Genomic DNA, 24,333 nt, shown 5'->3' on the forward strand with positions numbered 1-24,333 from the left:
GTCTTATACAATCTGCCCTCACATCTCTGCCATGGGTTCTCAGGGAAACGTGTATACTGTAAAATAAGCAGATTATAACGTGGTGCCAACCAGAATGTCGGCTTCTACCCTCAAATCATGTATTTACCATCTTCACCCTCGGTATTAGAAAATAAAAGTGCCGTTTATGTTCAGATAGTACGATTCATACAAAGCAAGGTTTAAAAGGTCCGGGCTTATCATGACCTCTCAAAGGTCTGTCTTGATTAGTGTAAATTCGGACTCTGCTTATCCATTGACTATAAGTAACTTTTTTTTTTGTTGTTTTGTTTTCAAGTCTTTAGATGACAGATCATGCTGGAGTAGGTGTGCTCTTGCTTGCATAAAAGACAGCTGTGCTATGGAGGGTTTTTTTTTTTTTTTTAAATCTCAAAAGTTAACATGATTCAAGAGAGTGGTTCTGCTAAACAAACTGAAGCACACTGGTCATTACATTAAAAGAGAAGAAAACAATTCTGAGAGTCAGCAAGCATCAAGGATCCAGAGTCACTGTGGGAGGCCAGGGGTCAACGCACCCAGTCAGACATATGTACACCACTGCGAATCTTCAAACTCCTAACCCGAGTCTTGGCCTTGCCCCCGTCCCCCCCCACCCCCCAAAACAAAGGAGAAAATACCAAAAGCATTTGTCTGCCCTCCAACAGTCAGAGACGGCTCCGAGTTGCCTTGCAAGGGACCCAAATGTTGACTTTGATCTTAGGCTACCATGTGCTTTTTGGAAACAGTGCAGGGAGAGTTGAGTATCAGAATATTGACCCAAGAGCAGTGACCTCCTGTGGCCAGCGTGCCTCTGCTGGGCCTTGTTTCCATGTGTCCGTCTGTTTCCTGGGAGCTCTGTCCTTCCAGTGACCATCTCTGCCTGGTTGCCAAGGGGAGCACCTCACAAGGGGCTGGCAAGAGCCTTTTTTGATCGCTTGATCATGCTGGGGTGGAACTCGGTGTGACGCCGGGCATGCTTGGTGAGATGGTCACTCCTCATGAATCTCTTCTCACACAGCGGGCAACGAAACTGCTTTTCGCCGGTGTGGGTCCGGTAGTGGCGGGTCAGCTCATCCGAGCGCGAGAACTTTTTAAGGCAGTCTGGCCACGTGCAGGGAAAGGGCCGTTCACCTAAGAGAAGGGAATCAAGACAGGACACTGTTGAAGAAGTGTGTCAAAAGCACTCTGAAGGCCATCTATGAGTGACAATCTCTATGACACAAAGGATAGACCCTCCATCAGGAGTTTTATGGGCTCTGTTGTCTTTCTCAGCTCCCCCAACTCTCAGTTGAAGTCCTAACACACACACACACACACACACACACACACACACACACACACCTTGGAATGTGGCTGTATAGTTGTTCCCTTATGCATGGGGCCCATATCTGGATTCAACCAAGCGTCGATGGAAAAATATTTCAGAAGGAAAAACTCATGTACTGACTTTTTTACTGTCATTTTCCTTATGATGATGTGCATAATATTCATACTGTATTAGATACTGTAATGCAGACACATTCGTTCTATGCAAATACTTGAACTTTGAGAAATTAAGATTATAAGTGTGTGTGTACATGGGCCTGTGTTTTGACACTCATATTGTGGTCAGAGGACAAGGTTGTGGAGTCAGGGCTCTGAGAGTGAAGTCAGGTCACCAGACTTGCATGGCAATTGCTACCTGCTCAGCCATCGCACTAGACTAAAGGCTCACATTTTTTTTTTTGTTTAGGACTTTGCACCTGAGAATCTGGCAGAGACAGGGCTTGGGGGATTAAATGAGGCCACTGGGGGTGGAGCTTCATCCCATGGACTGGGTGTCCCTGTACGAGGGGAACAGGGCAGGGACATGAGAGCACAGTGAGAAGGCGACCATCCTGAGACACCTCAGTGAGCATCCAGACTCCCAAACCTCCTGTCGACTCAGCTAGAGGATGTCTGTGGTTCCCTGTGACAGCTCTGGCAAACTAAGCAATGGGGAAATCGCTGAGAATCTTCTAAGCAGTGTACACAATGATTACTCAGAAGTTTTTTTTTCTTCTTCTTCTTCTAATTTTATCCTATACAATTGGTTTCATGAGATCTTCAGATTGTGCCAAAGGCCGAGCCCTTTGCTGCATTTCCTGACATTGTAGAGATGAAAGTAGAGACCTGAGAAGCCACCATCCCTCCCGCAACAGGCATTTCCCTTAGACCTCCCCAGGACTGTAGCCACCTGGCATCTACCAGTAAGTCTGTCGACAAGAAGCCACTACCTGGGAAGGCAGCCTGGCAGTGCTTAAGGATAAGCTGCACAGATGCTCCTGTTGCTGTGAACTGTGCCCTCCTGAAAAGCCATCTTCTAAGATGTCATGCCTCAACACCCAGCTATCTCTACTTACACTAGCCATCTCTTCCTCAGATGACACGACCCCAAAAGCTCCGTCTTCCTCCCAGTAACTCAGGTGCAGGCAGAGAGTAGGGCTACCTCATGTTCCACTGGCTACTCACAGACTCCCGAGTCCTACACAGTGGCCATCGTGCAGATGGAAGGTTAGGCTACATGCTGTACAAGCTGGGGAACCTACAACTGAAAAGCAGAGCCAGCTGGGCAGTGGTGGCGCACGCCTTAAGTCCCAGAATTCAGGAGGCAGGGGCAGGAGGATGTCTGTGAGTTCAAGGCCAGCCTGGTCTACAAAAGCGATTCCAGGACAGCCTAGGCTACACAGAGAAACCCTGGGTGTTAGGGGGGAGCAGAGCCATGAGCTCACTGCCTGCCTAATGTCAAGCCCTGGGCTCCTGGCTGCTCAGCTGTCTTGCCTCTAGTGGGTCACGAGGACGTGGCACTCTTCCTGTATCTGGTTAAGACAAGGACCGAGGTTGCTCTTGCAGGTACCTGCCATTACCCTGCTCTGAGACCACCTGCCTTGCCCTTCACGCTATTCCAAGCACAGCCCAAACCAGCTGCTTTGTGCACACAGAACACAGGTTCCTGTTTGCACAGAACTCTCCAGACACGCCTCTGGTGAGTGTGAGAAGCGATCTTTTTTTTTTTCCACTGCTGTCCCAGGCTTGCTGGAAGCCAGGAAGACACTGCCGAGGCTGGGAGCTGTCCAGCAGGATGCATCTGAGTCATCAGAAAGTCACTCTCTCCCTTCCTCACCTGCACCAAGGAGATGCTCAGATAATGGAGCCAAGCCAGGCAACTGTCCAGCCCTTGCAGGAATCTAGACCTGCGAGCTTCTATACTGTGCTCCACACAGCCCAGGTCTACTCATCCTTGTGGGAAACGCAACTGGGCAAGGCAAGGCTTCGTGCAAGCTAAATCCTTATAGCGAGAGTGCTGAATCAGGATGAGAGCAGAGAACCAAGAGCTATAGATACTGCACCGAGTTCCCAAGGCAGGCCAAGAAGAAAAGGTGGCCAGAAAGCTTGCAAAGATGGGGGCCTGAAAAGTATGCCTCCTGCTGAACAAAAAGCATCACACCCACTTCAGGAAACCTTTGAGCACCAGTTGAAATCCAGATTGTAACAACTCTCTATGATTGATTGAGCTTATGACATGGAAAATATTCTGTCACTTTGATATTACTTATTATGTGCAGCATTTGGCGAATGTTCAGTATCGGTGGGGGATGGGCTCTAAGACCCCTACCCTCACATGGATACCATAATCTAAAGACTTGCAAGTCTCTTGTATAAAATTGTGTATCTTATGTCCCCATGTTTCATAAGCACATCTTATATACTCTAAATGATCCCTAGGCTACTTATTTAAATAGTTGTTATATTTCATTATTTAGGGCCTAATGACAAGGAAAAAAGTCAATATATGTTTAGTAGAAACACATTTCTCCTGAATGTTTTTTTATTACACTTGATTGAATCAACTGATGTGGAACCCACAGACACAAGGCCAGGTTTGTAGGAGTGTATGTGCGTGCGTGCATGTGTGAGTGTGTTTTTAGACCACTAATATTGACCAAAACCTTCTCAGAAGTTAGGTCACTGGAGCAGACTTCAAAACTATTCTAGAATTAGACCACAGCTGTCCTTTCTAACTCCCAAAAAAGCAAATATAGGGAAATACTTTTCTAAACAGTGGTATATCAACAACAGTGAGAAAATAAAAATCAAGCTGGGCCTGGGACCCCCAGCACTCAGGAGACTGATGCAGAATTATGTGTTCATGGCAACATAAGCTACATAGTGTTAATCTTGCCTTTAAAAATTATATACATATTCTATGTAATGCATATTATAGATAATGGGAAATATGACAGAAGCCATAGAATAAGCTGCAAGCAAGAGACAAAGCTCTGGCTTTTACCTTGCAACCTCTACCTTGAGCTCTATGGTGCTCAGGAAAATAGTGCGAAGGCCTAAAATAAAGTCATCCCAGTGGTAAGTGGCTTTCTTGGCAGTGTGCCTTATGGTGTAGCTTCCACACTGGCACCTGTAGTTATGTAAGTCAGCTGAATCAGGAAAGGGAGGAGTTAATCCTGAGGTCTGGGTCTGGATCCCGGGGAAAAATGGACCCGAGGGCCACTCTGTTGGCAGAGCTGCCAAGGAGAAAGGGACTTCTCTTACTTAGAAGATGGCCTCACAGAAATGTCATGGAGGCTGAGTCTTTAAAATAAAAAATCAGGCAGGGCTTACCAACTTGTCGCCCACAAGCCAAAACTGGCATGCCAGAAGCCAGAGAAAGGCCAGGTGGTGGTGGCGCATGCCTTTAATCCCAGCACTTGGGAGGCAGAGGCAGGCGGATCACTGTGAGTTAGAGGCCAGCCTGGTCTACAAAGCGAGTCCAGGACAGCCAAGGCTATACAGAGAAACCCTGTCTCAAAAAACAAACAAACAAAAAACCAAGGGAAAGGCATCTCATGGCAGACAAAGTGGGATGAAATCGTGACCGGTTCTGGGCTGTGGTGGAGTCCATAGTCCCCGGAAGGGTGTTATCCTCCTGACAGCCCTGCAATCTCAGCCAGTGGTGTACATGCGGGCCTGACTCTGCATGGGAACCCCTGTGAGAATGTGCACACAACCTATTATGGGAGATACACAATGACATGAGAATGGCAAACACAAGCTGTTAGTGATACAAGATTCAAACCTAAGAAAGCGTAAGACAGAAGGCAAGCATGGTGGGCACGCCTACAACCCTGGCTCTTGGGGAGGCTGAGGCAGGAGGAGGTTTGCCACAAGTATGAGATCAGCCCGTTGTTACACAGCAAAATCCCACCTCAAAGAAAACAAGACAAAATAGAGAAGGAGGGGGAGAATGGAAACTCATTATGCAGAGGGGCTGAAGGGAATAGAGACCTTGTTGAGAGAAGGAAAGACAGATGAGGGAACTGTGACCTGTCGTGTCAAAGTTCCAGTCTGTAAGGAGAAACTAAGTCAGGCTCACTCTTTGAGCACAGTGCTGAGGTCAAAGGGCAGTGGCCAGCCTTCTCCCAGGGCGCTCATAGCAAAGCAAACATCATCAGGATCTTTAAGTCTATCAGCAGTGTTGATGAGAGGTAGCATTCTCATGGGGGAAAAGCAGACTCGTGCTAGAGGTTTGTTTCTGGTTTCTCAGGAAAACACACCCAGAGGCAACAGCACACTAAACTCTGCCTTTCTGGAGCAGAGCTGCTAACAGCCCGAGTTTCTGAATTCTTATTATCTACATCACACTCCCGCCCCTAGCAGCACAAGCTAAGCACCTCTTTCTGACAGACTCTTCAGAGTATAAAATAAACTTGACCAAAAAAAAGCTACTGAACTTGACACAGCCTGAGTAACAGACAACCAGACCTCCAGAATGCTCCCAGGCCCACCGTGGCAGGAGACGGGCAGAGCTGGCCTTCCAGCTATGGTCACGACGGGTCCACGTGGCTTTGTGAGAAGGAATTTCCTGGCTACTGCAATTAGTCAGTCCTGATGGACTGGACCCTCAAATGCCTCTCAGAGCTCTTGTGTTGAAGGCGTGGTCCCCAGCTGATGATGCTATTGAGAAGTGATGGGCTGGCTCGGAAGTGGAGCCTCGTGGGAAAGGTAGGTCCTTGAAGGGCACATGGGACGCTGGCCTCTCTTCTCTTCCAGTCACTCAGCTACCGTTATCCCACACTTATACCATGATGCACCGCCCCCAAAGGTTCAAAGCCACAAACCCAGACAAACAAACAACCATGGGCTGAAACCGCTCTAAAACGATAAACCAAGACAAATTTCCTCCTGAAAGGGACATATCTCGGGTATTTTGTCATGGCGACGGAAAGCTAACTGACATGGTTGATGGCAAATACAGCTCATTCTTCTTGGGAAAGCCCTGCTCTGCATGAGAAGAGGGCAGAGCACTTTGGCAGGTACCCAGCTTGCCCATCAGACCTTCCTGCAGGTCCCTTGGGTTCTCTGAGTCAAGGTCTGAACCCAGAGTCAGAGAAGCCTTTGCCTTCTTCACTGCTTCCTTCTCCCTGGCCTAAGTCAGAGAGGGCTCAAAGGAGATCTAGTCCTGCCTTGTCAAGGTTGCAAATGCAAAAGCAAATGCTCAGGTCTGACATGGCAGCACAGGTCTTTAATCCCAGCACTTGGGAGACAGAGGCAAGCCTATCTCTGTGAGTTTGAGGCCAGCCTGGTCTATGAGTGAATTCCAGGACAACCAAGGCTAGCCTACTGAGAGTCCCTGTCTCGAAAAACCCCTCCTCCTCCAAACAAACAAACAAACAAACAAACAAAGAACCATAGCAAGTAGTCTCCAAGATTTTGTGCAGGGGTGGTGGCACAGAGAAACCCTGTCTCTAAAAACAAAACAAAACAAACAAACAAAAAAGTCTATGGAAAAAAGGATAACTTGGTATTGGAAAATGTTATTACTTGTGCGCTTACAGAAGTATACCTCGATAGATGCAAAACACTTCATAAAACTCAATATTCATCCCTAATAAAAAGCTTTCAGGAAAACAGAAAGAGGATCATTCAGCAAACTTAAAGAACACAAATCTGAAACCTTCCTCCAGCAAGATCAGTAGTAAAATCAAAGTCAAAGCCTTCAGCAGAACCTCCCGGGTCATTACATTGGGTCTCTATGCTCAGGTAAGTAAGGTAGATACAGTTAAGATGAAAAAACCGGAGTAAATGAGGTCTGTGATATGCAATGGATACACTTTTTTGATTGAAAAGTCAAAATAAAATAAGTTGGGGGGGATGGGGTGGGGGTGAGAGGATGGGGTGGCGGGATGGGGTGGGGGTGAGGAGCGGAATTTCCATTTAATTACAAGAGCAGGAGCCAGCTGTGTTACGATCTGATCCAGATCAGTCAAGACAGACCTAAAAATGAAGGCTCAGGACCTTCACAATGAAACCAGAACCAAAGAAAACACATAACGGAATAGTTCTGTCATCGGCGGGTAAAGCTCGGGGTGGGGATTATGACAGTTTGCATAAACTCATCCATGACATTCACACACACTGGAGAGACTGTTTTGTTTTGTTTTTTTTTAAAAAAAAAACCTGACAAAGTTCTGAAGTTCATTTGGTAGAATAAATATGCCTGGCTTGCCAGGAAAACTCTGCAGAATAAGTACTTAAGAGACTATTAAATGTATTATTAAAGCTATAATAATTAAGATTGTGAGACACCAGCTCAGCAACAGAGAACTGAAAACAAACCCAAGAAACTATTAAGATTGAGTATATGGGAAACCTAAGACTCTGTAGGGATTTTGAAATGGAGTATTGTAAATCAGTGACTCTATATATTTTTTCATAATACCAAGAACATCAGACAAACAGTTGAATTTGCAATCCTATCTTACATTTTTTTACTTAAATGAATTATAAGTGGGCTAGAAAGGTAGAAACTAAGGAACACACAGATAAATGTTTTTGAATCATGGTGGAATATTGAAAGAAAAATAAGGATTTTTTTTTCCTTAGTTTTTATTTTTGAGTCTGAGTAGTCTAATCTGACCTCAAATTCACCATCCTTCTGCCTCAGATTCTACATGACAATATATATGTATGAAACTTTATACACATTATAAAAACTTTATGAAACTTAAGAACTTGAGCAGCAAATTCATGAAATTATAGCATATAGTAAAGATTGAAATCTACAACACAATTAACGGCACTTGCAAATCAAGTAGCAGAGGGCTGGCAGGTTGTCTCAGCCAGTAAAGGTGCTTGCTATGCAAGACTAGTCACCTGAGTTTGATCTCTAGAGCTCAGTAGGAAAGATAGATGCAGCAGTGCACATCTGTGCTCCCAGCATTCCCAGGAAGATGGGCAATAAAGACAAAAGAATCACTTAGAAGCTGGAGGGCCAGGGTGCCTACAGGCATGTAAAGGTATGCAGCATGTAGTCTTGAAAGAAGAAAACCAACTACTAAAAGATGCCCTCTGATACACATATACGCACACACACCACAAAATACTTACATTTTTAATAAGACACTGCACAAAAACCTAAGGCAACTGAGGAAAGCTGGGAGTGGGAGATGGTATTCCTCAGGGAAAAGTACAATTGTTTCTCCAGGGCCAAAGGGTCAGCCCTGAAATCATACATACAAATAACATTATACAGACAGGTTATATTTAGAAATATATATGCATATACATATATTTACACAAAGATATACACACACACAGAATTAGTGGAAACAGAGACCACAAATTTGAAGGCGAGTGGGGAGGGATATATGGGACGGCTTGAAGGGAGAAAAGAAAAGGGAGAAATGATTAATTACATTAAATATCAAAAATGAAATAAAAATATAATAGTCTATAGCTGGACATGTAGATCAGTGACAGAGCACTTGCCTAGCATGTGCAAGGCCCTAGGCTTGATGAGCAGAATGCGGGCGCGCACGCACGCACACACACACACACACACACACACACACACACACACCTTTGTGACAGGTTGATACTTTGAGCAATACTGTATTTAATAAAGTGCTTGCTATGTAAACATGAAGACTCAAGACTCTGGCACACAGGCTTAAAACAAAACAAAAACCTGGGTAGAACAGTATGCACAAGTAATCCCAGCCCTGGATAGGAGGCCACAGACGGCCTGGAGCTTCTCAGCTGGAGAGTTAGCTGCGCTGGGGAGCCCCAGGTTCAGTAAGACAAAAGCAGAGCTCTGTAAGTTCAAGGCCAGCCTGGTCTACATAGTGAGTTCCAGGACAGCCAAGGATGTGTAGAGAGGCCCCATTTCTAAATAATAACTAAATAACTAAAGGATGAGTGGATGGAGAGAGGGAGGGGAGACTGCAGCGGGGTGTGCTGTGTGCGAGAAGAATCCATTTTAAGCACAGTAATAATGTGGAGAGACCAAAAGGACACTTCTGACCTTCACTCTTAGCATGCACACAAAGCAAGTCCGGGACAGCCAAGACTATACACAGAAACCAAGTCTGGAAAAAACAAAAGCAGGAAGGAAAAAAAAAAAAAAAGAAAGAGAGTAGGAATGCTGTGGGCGTGGCTCCTGCGGTAGAGTACCTGCTTGCCCTAGCATGCAGGAAGCCTACAGTTTGACCTCCAGACCCACACAAACCAGGTGTGGTGGCACACGCTTGTCCTTGAAGTGCTTGGGAGATACACGCAGGAGGGTCAGAAGTCCAAGCTCATCTTTATAGTTAGCTTAGAGAGCCTGGGGTCAGCATCAGCAGAAAAGGAGCAGGCTCCTCCGTTCTCCAGGGCTCGCATAGATAGACACGTATCTACTATTGAAATGAGCTGAGTGTGGTGACAATTACCCTCGCCCCTACCTTTTAGCAGGTGACAGCAGAAGACTTACAAATCCAACGCCAGTCTGGGTTACACAGTAAGTTCAAGGCCAAACTGAGTTATGCAAAGACATTGTTTCAAACACTAATAAGGTTTTTTTTAAATGTGACTATATAAACTTATTTCAAACAATGATGCATTAGAGCTTAAGTTATTCCGCAGATTTTCAAGGAGTATCCCAAGGCTGGTTGCAGTGGCACGCAAGCCTATAAATCAGCATTTGACTAGCCGAGACTAGAGTATAGAGTTTGAGGCCAGTCCAAGCTACACAGTGAGACTCTTGTCTTGGAAAAAAAAAAAAAAGGAAAAAAAGCAAAGAAAATCGCTAGGTGGATCTTGAAGTGTAAGGCCAGTCTATACAGTGAACTCCAGGACAGCCAGGGCTATGTGATAAGCCCCTGTCCTAAAACAAAAACAACAACAACAACAACAACAAAAACACCCAAAATGAGCAAACCAACGCGTTCTGTGGGAGCAGAGATGTATATTCCCTATGGAGAAATTAGTGGGTCCTCTAGGTGTCTAAGACACAAGAAAGAGGAAGTCACTGTTTCCTACTCAAACTCATTAGAAAGTGAAAACCTTTTAGAAGATACATCTGTCTTCTCACTCTTCCCACGCCTCCTTTCTCCTCCTTTTTCCATTTATGACCTAGAAACGGGCCGGAAACAAGAAAAGAGAAAAGGCACTCCTCTTCCTGAGTGCTGTGTTCTGCCCCGCTTAGGCAGGGTTGTTCCAGCTACCGCCCCGCCCCCGCTAGGCAGAGCGCCAGTCGGAGAATTGGGCCTCAACCATGGTGCTTGACATGGCTGCGTCCCACAGACCTTCCCACCGCCACCTTCCCTCCACCCATGGTGGCTCGGCAGGGAGCAAAAGAAGCACAACTGCCTCCATTCTCCAGGGCTCTCACGTGCAAACACAGCACGACAAAGTTTGTGAGCTTCCCAGACACACTCTCTCCTTCAACACTGGACTCAAATATCAAGACCCGATAAGCTCCTGCTCACTGGAAGTACCGCCACACCCAAAAGATGTTCAGAATGAGCGAGGAGGATGCCTGGTAGCCTCTGAAGGAACAACCCTGTCTCCTCACAGCCACCCACCTGCTCCACCTTGCTCCTCCAGCTTTTGTGGTTTCGCTCCTTTTATGTTTGGCTTGTTGCTGTGACGTGAGCTGTTACTGCTGGGTCCCTGTGGGTGTCTGTGGGAAGGAAAGCAGCGTGCGCCACAGTGAAGGCTCTTAAAAGGAAGTGGGTGTGTCGCAAGGCATCCTTCATGGTATTTGTGGAGTAAACCTGCCTGCTACTGCTTGCACGGCACCACACACTCAATAGGTCTGTGAGAAACACACAGGCCTGGTGAAAGACCGCTGACGAGGTCCTTGAACCTTCAGGTCTCAGCACAGTAGGTACGGAGTCTCATGGTCTCATCTCAGAAATTCTAATACCAATGCACGGCAAAATATGAACCCCAAATATTTTTTATTTTAAACATAAGAAAGGTCTGCCTCTTGGTACACTTGCTTAGACGACATTGTCTCAGTCACAGAATTTAGAGCTAGAAGCTGTTAATTAGCACGGAGCCTCTAACTGGTCAGGGTTCAGAAGCAGGCAGCTGAAGAGGCAGATGGTTTGTCCAAGAACATGCACGTGAGCGCATAACCAGCTTAAAAGCCCAGTTCAAAGCCTTGCTTTTGCTTGAGTTTTATTCACAAGCCCCGCTCGATGGTGCTCTCCTGTAATCCTAGCACCTGGGAGGCAGAGGCAGGCCTGTGCCAGCCTGGTCTACAAAGCCAGTCCAGGGCAACCAAGGCTACACTGAGAAACCGCGTCTGGCGGGGAGGCGGGGGAGGTGGGGGTGGGGGGGGTTGGGTGTGGGACCAAAAGGGGGTAAAAAAAAAAAAAGCTTTGTGCACACAAAGATATGAGATGTGAGAAACAAAGAGCCGTGGTTAGAACTGAAAGCAGGGAGAACCTTGGTGGTGGTGTTGGGGTAGGGGGTGGGGGATGGGGGGTTGCTGTGTTTCTGGTCCTTTCCATATGCATTGCCTGGGGGGGTGGAGTGGGGTGCATTCATTGTTAAAGCACTTAAGTGGCCACCCACACACCCACAGCTTTCAGTTTCTAAGTAACATTTTTTTAATGTAGTGTACCAAGCTAGGAGCTGTACTACACATCTTAAATTCCCAACACTTGGGGGGCTGAGGCAGGAGGAGGATGGGGTTCAAAGTCATCCTTGGAAGCCTAATACATTAAGACTCTCCTGGGCTGTATAAAGCCTTGTCGCAAAAAAACAAAAACAAAAACAAAAACGAATAACAACAACAACAACAAAAACAAAACAAAACCGATAGTCGCCATAAGCTGGATTTGCCAGCATTTCCAAGACCTTGGAATACACGTGCCCCCTGACCTCTGATGGCTCTGATTGGTCATCTTTGTGAAAGTGCAGAAGCAACAGGCCTCACTAGAGACTGTCCTTGGAGTTTGGATCTTTTCCTGGGCACAATGCCAGCCACTATCTGGGATGAAGCCCTGTGGTCCACAGTAGGCCAGACTGCTGAGTTATGAGGCTTACATGGGCCTTTTCTACCAGCTATGTTCTTTTCTTTTTAAAGATTTATTTGCTTACTATATATAGTGTTTTGTCTGCATATACAACCTGTATGCCAGAAGAGGGCACCAGATATCATTATAGATGGTTGTGAGCCACCATGTGGTTGCTGGGAATTGAACTCAGGACCTCTGAAAGAGCAGCCAGTGCTCTTAACTGATGAGCCATCTCTCCAGCCCCACCCCCACCCCACCCACACTTACGCTATTTTCAACCTACAAGGGGCTCGTGAGATCTGAACAAGGCTTGCCGAACAGTATCAGGCGGGTGTTAGAGGGTCTCTTGGGAGCGCCAGAGCTCTTTGTTTCCTTTAAAGACAGCCAAGGAAGTGCTCAGGAAAGGCTGCCAGGCTAGGTAGGCCCCACTCAAACGGCACCTGAGAGGCTGGACTGCTGTGGCCAAGTAGGTCACGCCTCTACGCAGCCCTGGGTTTCCTCTCTCCCAAATGCAAAGAGATGGACTAAGTGCCACTGGAGTAAGAAGACAGTGTCACAATGCCCAGCACCTCACTCTTCAACACAGGGCATGTAAGTGAGTGGGTGTGTGACAGCCAGTGGAGACCGGCAGGAAGTCTTGCCACATGGACAACCCTTACGATGCCAGAGCAACAGATGAGTTTGTTAGTCCAGATGAGATATCACACAGGGAAAGAAAGGAAAAGCCCCCAAGTTAGGAGTGGCTGTTTTGAGCTTTACCCTAGAAAGGTAATACAATTTGATGCATTAACAAGCCATTTCCATCAGCCCAGCACTTGGGAAGCTGAAGGAGAGGCATCACCTTGAGTCTGAGGCTAGTGTGGCTCTGTGTTAAGAATACCATCTATAGGGGGCTGGAGAGATGGCTCAGTGGTTAAGAGCACTGACTATTCTTCCAGAGGTCCTGAGTTCAGTTCCCAGCCACTACATGGTGCCTCACAACCATCTATAATCTGATCTCATCATACTGTATACATAATAAATAAATCTTAAAACAAACAAAACAACAAAAAAGAATACTATCTTTAAAAAACTCACTGATCCTAAATAGAGAAGTGACTAAGGACACCTACACTGCCAAGAAAGCTTTCCTGCAACCAGCAGAAATAGGCATGGGGAAGAGGGTGGGGGAAAGGGAAAGGCGCACTCTACCAGGTAGGCAGGTAGCTGTGACAGCTAAGGACTGAAAGTGACAGATGATGCTACACCATCACTTGTCTCCAGCTTCCCCTCAGGGGCCCTCACATTGCTGGTACCAGGGTACGTCTGTGGTGACAGTCTTACTCCACAGAGGTCCCCATGAAAGAGCTTGAACCACTCATTCCCTGCAGCAAAAAGAGTCACAGATTCCCCTCGCTGCCTTAGTGTTTGTTCATCACCAGAAGCTATGAAGGGTAGGTAAGTCTGAGCTCTCCAAACAGGAAGCCGCCCTAGCGTCACATCCTTGTGGGGACTGGCCAAGTGGCTTAGGCTGGCCTTGGATGCTCTCTCAGAATTCATTTCCCCTGCCTAACCGGTCCCAAGCGATCAGATTAGAGGCATGTACTTCACGCCGGGCTTCATTTTGCTGTTGTTTTTGAAACTCTAATGCTGTAAACGACAATGGAATTATGGCAGCCCAGGAATTTGAGTCACTTTGATGCGCTTCTTAAGCTCTGTTTTCTGTTTCTTGCCTTTATTGTGGCGCTTCTGTTGAGTGCTGTGCACACTGAAAGAACTTTGGAATTTCAGTAGGAACCAATCCATACATGGCTCATCTTTACATAGACGTTATTTATTAAATGGTGCCTTGGATGATACATGTTCCGGTAAGTGTGACTCATTTCCTTCCTCCAAGCGCTGGAATGGACCATGTGGACTGAAGATCATGTGAAAACCCCTGAGGATCACACCGTGGCCGATCAGCTTGTCCCATGTGAACCTTTGATCTTGGTTTCCTGATCGGCTTCCTGGGGAGGCCCTGGGGTGTGTGAGTGCTTGTAATATATATGTTGAAATCATCTGCTTTCGGCAAAGCCCTTTCTGTCCATTCACTATCTTTTCTGCTAAGCTCCAAAGAGTAGAGAAAAATAAATGCTGCTCTTTAGTGCACGCTGCTTGCAAGCCTAAGTGGACATAGGTATTTGATTGGCCTTGTCTGGCCTGGATTTCCCCTATGGCTAAGATCAGTGCACCTTGCTTGCTTCATACTGAAACCAGGTCTTCCTTTGAGTCTAGGTAGTTCAAGAGCCGAGACCACACCTTCAGACTTGAGAGAGGCCTGGATGCGATGGAACCCAGCCCAGCCACAGTGACTGTTTTCATAAGGGACGCAAAAACTTAAAGCTCAGCCACGGTTTACAGCTTGGGTCATTTGCTGGAAATCATTAGGAGTCGGAAGTCGTCTTTCTTGTGGGGCTTTGCTGAATTGGCAGGAAGTGAGTCTGGTGTTGCTTGGCAGCCATGTTAGTACCATTCAGAGAGAGCCTGCTCACGAATGAAGCCAGAGCCAGCAACAAGGTGGCAAAGCTACAGGGGAAAGGGGCCTACATTCAGCAACACCTGAACCTGGATGTCTATTTCTAATTTTTAAAGAAAAGGTTTTGCCTAGGTTGGCCTCTAACGTGTGGCAGTCGTATCAAGTCTAAGCCTATCAAGTGTTGGGATTATAGGTGTGAGGCACCACGCCCAGCTTGGAGTGCTGTTTTCTATGAATCGAGTCCAAGTCTGGACTTTCTTGCTTGTAACCTATTTATGGATCCAAAAGCCAGACCCTGCCAGGTGCACTGGCCCTGCACTCTGGAAGCTGAGGCAGGAAGATCAAGAGTTTGAAGACACAGTTACAGGCGGCTGGCCTGAGCTACACGGCCAGGCCCTGCCTCAAAAAAGGGAAACAAACAAAACAAAAGCAAACTGAAAACAATACTGACAAATTGGGTTCTTCATGAAGTTGGAAGTCAACAGTTCTGGGTGACATAGTTGGTTATTTCCGTTGCTGCTTCCTAACCAAGGCTCAAGAAAACCATCTTCACAACAGAGTTAAGATACAGGAAAGACAGCTTAAGATGGTGGCTTTTAGGGCCAACCCCCCAAAAGCCTAAGAATAAACACAGAAGCTGAGTGTGGTGGCACACGCCTTTAATCCCAGCACTCAGGGAGGCAGAGGCTGGCAGATCACTGTGGGTTTGAAGTCAACCTGGTCTACCAAGTTCAAGGCCGTTCTGGTTTACAAACCCAAGTTCAGGACAGCCAAGGCTACACAGAGAAATCCGGTCTGGACCCCAACTCCCACCCCCAAAATAAGCACAGGATCTCTTCTCACCCAGGAAAAGGCCACTCAACAGCCCTCACACACAACTCCTAGAGTGAGAAACACAGTAGGAATAGTATTCCAGAATAACCTTGGACTAGATTAACTAGCCAGTCCGATTGCTCCTATTAAATAAGAAAAATCAGCACATTTCTATCTCATGGGATTGACGTTTAAATGTGACCCATGGAAGCCACTTAGCTCAGGACCTGAGACATAGCATCTATTCAACAGGACAGCACTCACACAAAGTCACAATGGCCACCAGCCTTTACCACACCGTTCACTTGTAATGGCTGTTCAGTATCATCTTACGATCCTGGGCCCACCTAGAATCTTAAACATTCTAAGATTCTCATGGGCTCCTGGGATATATGGACAAATTTTGTTTTGTTTTATTTAGCTATAATAACACTCAGCTTAAGGTTAGCATCAAATGTCTCATCTGAACTTGGCCTCATAACTTCATGACTACGTAATTATGAAATTCCACTTTACAGGTGAGAAACGTTTAGTTGAGAGAGATAAAAAGCTTGGCCTGAGTCCTTGTGATGAGAGTGGGCTTAGGAGCATGCAGAGTACACTACAGTACCGTGCCCCCATCACGGTATCCTTGCCTCCCTGCTGAAGGTGAGGGCTCATTTGTCCCTCAGAAGGCACCACTCTCATGGGCCAGGGCCTCTTCACTAACTGCAATCTTAGCAGAGCTGGCCCCCTGGAAAGGGCAGATGGTAAGGTTCCCCACCTTTCTCCTGTTTCTTTCTGAGCAAGAGTGCCCTCTATAAATTCTTTCCATTCTAAACTGTCTAGCCTCCAGGCTGGAGAAATGGCTCCGTGGCTAAGAGCACTGACTACTCTTGCAGCGAGCCCTAGTTCAACTCTTGCAGCAAGCCCTAGTTCAGTTCTTAGCATCCACATCAAATGGCATCTGTGTAACTCCCTCTCCAAAGAAGTGGACACATCTGGCCTCCGTCTGCACCTGCACTCATGTGCACATACCCACAGCAGACGCACACCTTCACATAATTAAAAATTAAAAAAAAAAAAAGTCAGCTGGGTGTGGTGGTGCTTCGCCTTTAATCCTGGCACTCAAAAGGCAGAGGCAGGCCAGTGTCTAGAGAGTCCAGGACAGCCAGGGCCTGTTACACAGAGAAACCTTGTTTTGAAGAGAAGAAAAAAAAATGTCTATCCTCCCCAGGTTAGCAGCTGGGCCATTTGCCCCCACGCCTACTCAGTGGCACTGTCTGCTTTTCCAAAGGACCTGGGTTCAATTCCCAGCACCTACATGGTAGCTCACAACTGTCTGTAATTCCAGTTCCAGGGGAATCTGACACCTTCAGACCAATGTACTTAGAATAAAATCAAATGAATTATAAAATAAATAAATAAAGAAAGAAAGAAAGAAAGAAAGGCAGGGGCCTGAGGATATAGTGCTTTGGGCTCTTGCCTAGCATTCAGGAGGTCCAGACTCTCAGTTCTCACCACAGGCTTCCAGCTGAGAAAAGAGGGAGCTTTCACTGAAAGCACACCTCACAAACATGGGTGTTTAGGCACAAGTGGAAATGAATGCCCAGGAAGAGCCCACACCCCCCACCCTCACCCCAACATACTTCTCCCTTCTAGCAGGGGATGGATTTTTCTCAATATTAATTCTAAACCTGGACTTGCTGGCCGGGCTGCTTGAGATCGTGACAAAACAAATAAATACTAACTCTTGGCCTTCATGCACCAAATAGGTATTAAAGTTCTAGAAGCCTTCCAGGAAGTGAGAGCAAGGCCACTCCCTGAGCTTTGCCTGGGGCTGCTTCAGGAAGCAGAGTTGGCTGGTAACAAAAGGGCAGAGGCAGGGCCACTCCACCAAGCCCCTTAACCTGACCAATTCCCCTAAGCAGCATTTTAGGCACAGATTTAAAACAATAGAAAGAAAACCTTGTTAATCACAGAGTCAAAACCTCAGGAACCCACAGCGGAGGGAGAACTGAGCACTCTCAGAAGCAGGCTGGAAGCCACAGGCTTTAACATTTTCTATTGAAAACTGCAGGGACTAGAAGATTCCAGAAGCTCAGTCACATGGTAGTGAAGGCAAGAGGGTTTTTGTATCCTGGTGGCGTGCCTCCAGATCTCCCAAGTCCCTCCAAATGCATCGGCAGAACAAGCCCATCTCAGAGGGTGGGCAGATGCTCTCTTATAGACAAAACGATGGATGAGATGACCTTTCAAGGTCACGCCCAACCTCCAAGGTCTACTCTTTTTAGACCAACAACTACTGCCACCAAGTGCTCTGAGTTAGGCCTAGGCCTGTGACTAACTTCGAACAAAGAGTGAGGCGGATTGGGAGCCAGGATTACCCAAGACCCCTGCTGGGAGGATCGCTCCTTCCCTTTTTAACATCAGTGTTTTTTTTTTCCTCTCCTTTTTGCCTCTCCTTTTTGCGTGTGTTGCATAGAAACAGAAAGTGCCTTTGTACCAATTACTAGGCATTAATTTACGCTCTTCCGTGGGCGCTGGGCTTGCTAGAGAAACACTAGGGAAGGGTGGGAGGGTGATGTGGGGGAGGTTTCTAGCTGTAAGTTTTCCCCCAACCTTGAGAATAGATAAGGCAAGAAAGAGAGAGAGAGAGAGAGAGAGAGAGAGAGAAAACCCCCCAGCCTAAGAAACACAACACAACACAACGAGCCTGGGTAGTGGTGGTGTCTCCCCCCCCCCCCCCCCCCCCCCCCGCCCAATACCCATGATGCTAACAGTCAGTCGGAAGGCATCCAGAAACCAAGCTGATAGGCTGGGAAGCAGGCTCCAAGCAGAGCTAGCCTTGTGGTTTTAGGGGCTGCTCAAAGAGCGCTCGGAAATCATCTGCCCGCTTTTCCTCTCAATGAGCTTATTAGGGAAGATCGTTGTCAGCCACTTTCCCAATAAGTCCTATGCTGTTTCTCCCTGGGAAGTTGACTTTGGGAGTTTCCCACCGACACTGCAGAATGACTGGCTCTTGGGCTTAAGCATCAGCCACTGAGACGGGAATGGAGCCCGAGTCCACCCCTCTTCCTGTAGCATGTGTCTGAAGGCGATGGGGGTGCGACCATCCAGAGAGCTCCGCTTCCTCCGGTGCCTCCCCCTCCTCCAACCCGGGGCCAGGGAAACAACCACCACCACACCACGTGCTTTGTAATTGTACCCCATTTGCATTCCCTGCTGTGAAGCAGGGATCCTTGCCAGCTTCAGAAGCTCCCAGAGGCCACCCTGCTTTTTCACTGGGCTCAGGCAGACAGACAGGCAACTAAGAGATGAAGGAGGACTCCATGCCCCTGGTCCTCCTTCTCTTCTAGACCGGGAACAAACAAGAGCCACCAGGGTGGGTTCTCCATGTCAAGGGGAGATTTCATCTAGGCCAAAGAACCCAAGGCCACCTTGTCCTGGACCTAAGAGAAGTGCAACCTTGGCTGGAATTCACAAGCAAACTTAGGAAGCCATCTTATCAACGGGAAGCCACATGAGGCCCTGCGCATGCTTCTCGACTGGGCACTTGGAAAGCGGGTCTAGACATTCTCACTGAGGTGGGTGGGTTAACCAACAAAAAATTGGTTCTTTGATAGATTAAAACAATCTTAGGCCGGGCGTGGTGGCGCACACCTTTAATCCTTGCACTCGGGAGACAGAGGCAGGCAGATTGCTGTGAGTTCGAGGCTATCCTGGTCTACAAAATGAGTCCTGGACAGCCAAGGCTATACAGAGAAACTCTGTCTTGAACAAAAAAACAACAACAACAACAAAAAAGACAATCTTAGGTATGTATTAGGATGATTTGTGGCCTTTTAAAGGGGCACAGTCCATAAGTAGCTCCATAATTTACTCTCTCCGTGTGAATTATACGCCACAGGGTATAGGATGGCATCTGTAAAAATTATCATCACAAGTCTCCTTGGGGGGAGGGGGACATATAATAGAAAAATAGTAGAGAAATAGTTCCATAGACAAGCCACCCTCTCTCCACTCAGCTGGGTTTAGTTGTAAACACATCTAGGAAGGAGGCAGTTTATGAAATACTAATCTATCAGCACTGAGAGAAGCTGCCTGGAAAGAACAGGGCAAAGAGTACGACTCCTTAAGGACCAGAACACAAGGTTTCTCATAAACAAGAAAAAGTGATGAAAGGACCAGGTGACAATATGGCAACCACTAAAGCCTCACAGTCTAGGGCTTGGGGTCACAGCCCCGCCCTGAAATCCAGACTCCCTGGGCTTTTGTTTGGGTGCTAAGAATTGAAGCCAGGGCCCTAGGCATGCTGAGCAATCCTTCTGCCACTGAGCACTTCTAGCTCTTATAAGTGGCTTCACGTCACACTTCTTTGAGACAGGATCTCATATAACCCAGGCTGGCCCTGTAGCTTGCTATGTAGACCAGGCTGGCCTCGAACCCTTCAATCCTGAGAGATCCATTACCTGCTAGGAATAAAAGTACACGCTACCACACACATCTGGCCATATCACATTTCTAGTAACCCTAGACTCTCCTTGACCAAACTGGTGACTCCAACACTACAGAGAACAGGGAAAGAGTTCTGGTTATCTGAAGGCCAACTTTTCTACCTGAGTTAGAATTGGCCAGGACGGACATTCTGAGGGGGACCAAAGACTTTACCCCAAAATTTGGAGGAAGGCTTCTAATATGGCTGCTATGTCAGTCCCTTCTGTCTTACAGTATGCGGACTCAAGGATAAGTCTGGTGTACATGCCTGCAACCTCAACATTTAGGGGGTGGGGTGGGGCAGGAGCACCTCAAACTCAAGTTAGCTTAGCTATCTAGCAAAGCACTACTCTCCAAAACAAACAAACAAAAATAAAAATAAATAAACGAGGTCCATCCAATAAAAAGCAGTTCAAATCAGTTGTCGCTAGGCAAGAATCTGGGCCCATTATTCGCCAGATCGTCTGATTTTTCCAGAGAAGCTAGAAATCTGGACTTATGCCAGAATCCTGATTTTCAGATGTTGGTAACTAATGAAATTTTTATAAACTCTATGCTGTCCACAGCAAACAAAGCTGCAAAGCAAATTCCGCAGCTGGAGTCCAGTTTGCAAACACCAAAGACGTGCAGGAGAGTCTCAGGAAAAGAGAGAGGTAAAATTGGAGCCTAGTTTAGCCACCTCCACGGTGTCCTTAGTCCTTAGGACACCATGGAAGAAGCTGCATGAATTAAAAAAAAAAAAATGTTTTGAAATGATTCAACTTCTAAAGCTGCGGGCTTATGGAAGCAGAGCTGTACAAGTCTCTATAAGGAAGTGAACAAGCAGGAAGGATTCTCGAGGGAATGTGTGGCGCTGTACTGAACACGGGGGTGTGGCAGGGATTTCAGCTCTCAGGTTTTTTTTCACGGGAATGCAGCCGAGCACCTTCGGGATTGAATAATCAGCCGAAAGAAAATCAGGAAGCTTCTTGCCCCACCCAACTGTGATCTAACCTGAAGCTGTCTGAGAATCCAAGTGCCTGAAACTCAAGTTGGCTAGTGTGCCTCCTCAGCAGTACACTTTGGGCAGTGGATGTAGAGACTGGCTTTTTTCTGTCCACACTAGCAAGACTTAAGAGTCCTTCACCCCTTCCCCACCCCCCACCCCCAAAAAAACATAAATATGACACACCTGCAATCACCACACTACTAGAGACAAAAAGCATTTAAAACAGGAAGGACATCTATTTCATTTCCTTCTCCACTCTGAGCTGTGTGAAAGGTTCTCCTGAAACAGCTGAGCTGACATGCCTTATGGAGAATTAAAGAGCAGCACGCATGCACGCACCCATGAGCAGCCATTTCTATAAATGCCCGAGAAAGGCACTCAGCCGAAATGGCCCAGAATGCTGGGTGTCTACCGCTGAGCCACAGAGGCACTGCGGGCCTCCCCATTTGCACCACTGGGCAGCCCTCCTGAAGGAGAAAATGCCTTTGCTCAAGGTGGCAGTGGGCATCTATATATGAGCCACCGAACCCTGGGAACATGGCTGGCATGGCCAGGCCCGCCCAACAGCTGTGGTGAGTAACGCTCTGGGTTAATGTACCACTGTTCACCTCCCAGAGCCCTACAAAAAGGTCACACACACACACACACACACACACACACACACACACACACACCCCACTGAGGGTGCAGGCCTAACTGCCTTATAGATTCCAACTTTCAAAGGTGCTGTTTCATGTGGCACCCTAGATGTGGCTCCCTCTCCCCACCCCAACAGCACCTGGTTTTTTCATTATCACTAGGAAATTTAGATTTATTCTGGTGCTGGCAGACACCTCCAAGAGATTCACTTTCCAAAAGAAATAAAAAGGAGAGAGAGGTGGTTACTTAGTCTTGGGCAAGCAAAACCGAAAATCTCAGTAAGAGTATCAGTTTGAAATCAATGTTGCAGGATCTCTTCTACAAAATATCAAACCTTCACACCAAAAGCCTCTACACCTTTGCACACAATGCCAGCAACCTTTAGGCATTCTGTCTCAGAACAGAAGAGATGGGGCCTGCTGCCTGATCTTACCAACAGTTAAAATCGACTCTTCCTTAGCTGGTCAGACAGCACTAGACCATATGTGAATGCTTTCCAACTTTTCCTGTGTTTAACTTAGAACCACCACTGCCACTTGACCAAGGTCCTACTACATCCCTAAAGCCCATTCCACGCAGCAAAAATGTCTTTACAACCACGATGGTGTGTGTGCTGCTTGGCCTACAGCTAGCAGAAGCGCCCCCACATTCGACCACACCTCTCTGATTAGGGTTCAGGCCTGCGACCAAGTAAGTCACATGGGAACAGATCACCACTGAATCACGTTCCTTAGGAAGGCTAACTAGTCAAGAAGTTAATCCACCAACCATTCCTTCATCAGTCTCCCCTGCAGCCTGAAGCAGTTTTATTTTAAACCTCTCAGGGGACTCTTGGCCAAATTTAAAACCACCTTGGCAAGCCCCGAAAAGTAGCCGCCATCCAGCTAAATGAACCCTTAGTCATCCCTAAAAGGATTCACGCCGAGTGCGACTGTCCCGTCCTCCCCACACCCCCATGCCGAGACCCCTCCGCTGCAACCCCACCAGGGAACGGAATAAAAGCTGCGCCATCTGACTGCCCGCCGCCAGCGTCTCCCCAGGTGGGGCGGCCCCGCAGCGGCAGGGTGCGGAGTCCCGGGGGCGGGGCGGGCAAGGGAGGGGCGGGCCCGCTCCCTACCGAGCCACACAAGCCACAAGCTCAGCCCTACAGTTTGGGGCCCCGGGTGCTTAAAGGTTGGGGCCAAGTAAGGAGAGAGTGCATCCTCTCCAAAATGTTTGTAGCCTCTAGGCCAACCAAGTACGGTGTCCTGGGCGCCCAGGAATGCTGGCCGGCCAAAGGTTAGCTAAGCCCGGAGTGGGGGAGAGGCGACGCCGCTAACCTGTATGCACTCTGTAATGGGCTTTAAGATGGGAGGATTTTCCATAGACTTTCCCACAGCCACTGTAGGGGCACTTGTGCCTCTTTTCGGAGGCGTGTTTCCCCTTCGAAGCCACTCCAGAGTGGAGGAGGGAGAGTGGGCTGGGCGCGCTGCCAGAATCCTGTCTCTCCTCCGGGCTGTGGGAAGGACTCGACCCAGATTCGGTGGTCACGTCGCTGTCGGATCCTATATCCTCATCGGGACTCTCCAGACTGTCGCTGCACACCGAGGGGGTCTGGATGGGTCGGTACTTGTTCAGGTCCAACAAGCTCTTGGCGATGGTGACCAGTGTGCAATAATCCTTCCAGGTGTCCCCCGGGTCACCGTGTTCCTTGGTCACCTCGCGCTCAGGTAGTCGCAGCCGCTCGGCGTCCGGAGCGTCCCCATGCTCTGGAACCGCGGCGCGGTTGGAGATAGAAACCAGACACTGGGCAGCCACGAAGTCCATGTAGGCGGCTGCGGACATGGTGCGGGCGACAGCAGCCCGAGCGGTGCGGCCAAACTTGACGGTGGCTGCGGAGGTTCGGCTAGCCCTGCCCTGGTCTCGGACGACGAGCACGGTGTGGCGCGGCCGAGGGGGCGGGGGCGCGGGAGCTTGCGACTCGCGGGAGCGCCGAGGCGACCTCAACCCCTCATCTTTACGTAACCGGCAGCGCCTCCGCACGCAACAGCCGCGGCCGGCTCTGCCGCTGTCGCCGCCGCCCTGCCCGGCGCTCAGCGCGATTCCCCGACGGGCGCGCCCTCCTCCTGAGGCGGCTCCTTTGGAGAGATGCCACACGTGGCGGTCGCAAGTTTATTCGACTGCAAACCCGTCCAAGTGGCGGGGAAAGGCAACTGCGAGACAGGCGCACGTCCTAGACAGCCTCTCCGCCGAATGGATGCCCCAGGGCATCAGCCGAGGACGCGGAGGTCGGGGGCCAGGGCCGAGCGGGGCGCCGCGCCTAGGAGACACTTCTTCCCGCGTCCGCCGACGGCCGCCGAGCCCCTGGTCCTGCCGCGCCGCGCCGCTCCGGCATTCTCCAGCTCAGTAACAATTTCGCAGAATCCCATCACGTCACAATCCAGGCCCCCTCCAATTGGCCAGTGGGGAGGGTGATTCAACTCTGTTTACTTTCTCCCCCTGCCAGTCAGAAGGGCCCTTCGGTGGAGAGGTGCGTCTAGAACTACGGCGCGCGGCCAATCCGACCGTTCCGTTTCGCCGCCGCGTGCTGCCCCTCCAGCCCCGAGTGCTGACATTTA

At 48.3% G+C, this 24,333-nt stretch overlaps 1 protein-coding gene across 1 annotated transcript; it reads right to left on the minus strand.

The window, feature by feature from the left end:
• Window positions 1-353: 353 nt before the first annotated feature.
• On the minus strand, window positions 354-23,560 carry KLF9 (KLF transcription factor 9; the record flags this gene model as incomplete). Its single annotated transcript, XM_084750209.1, has 2 exons — window positions 354-1,149; window positions 23,056-23,560. The coding sequence occupies 2 exons, from the start codon at window positions 23,558-23,560 to the stop codon at window positions 920-922; spliced, it is 735 nt and encodes a 244-aa protein (XP_084606335.1). The 3' UTR covers window positions 354-919.
• Window positions 23,561-24,333: the final 773 nt, after the last annotated feature.

This window comes from Acomys minous, assembly GCF_964271855.1.
Source record: "Acomys minous genome assembly, chromosome: 2".
NCBI classification, from domain to species: Eukaryota; Metazoa; Chordata; class Mammalia; order Rodentia; family Muridae; genus Acomys; species Acomys minous.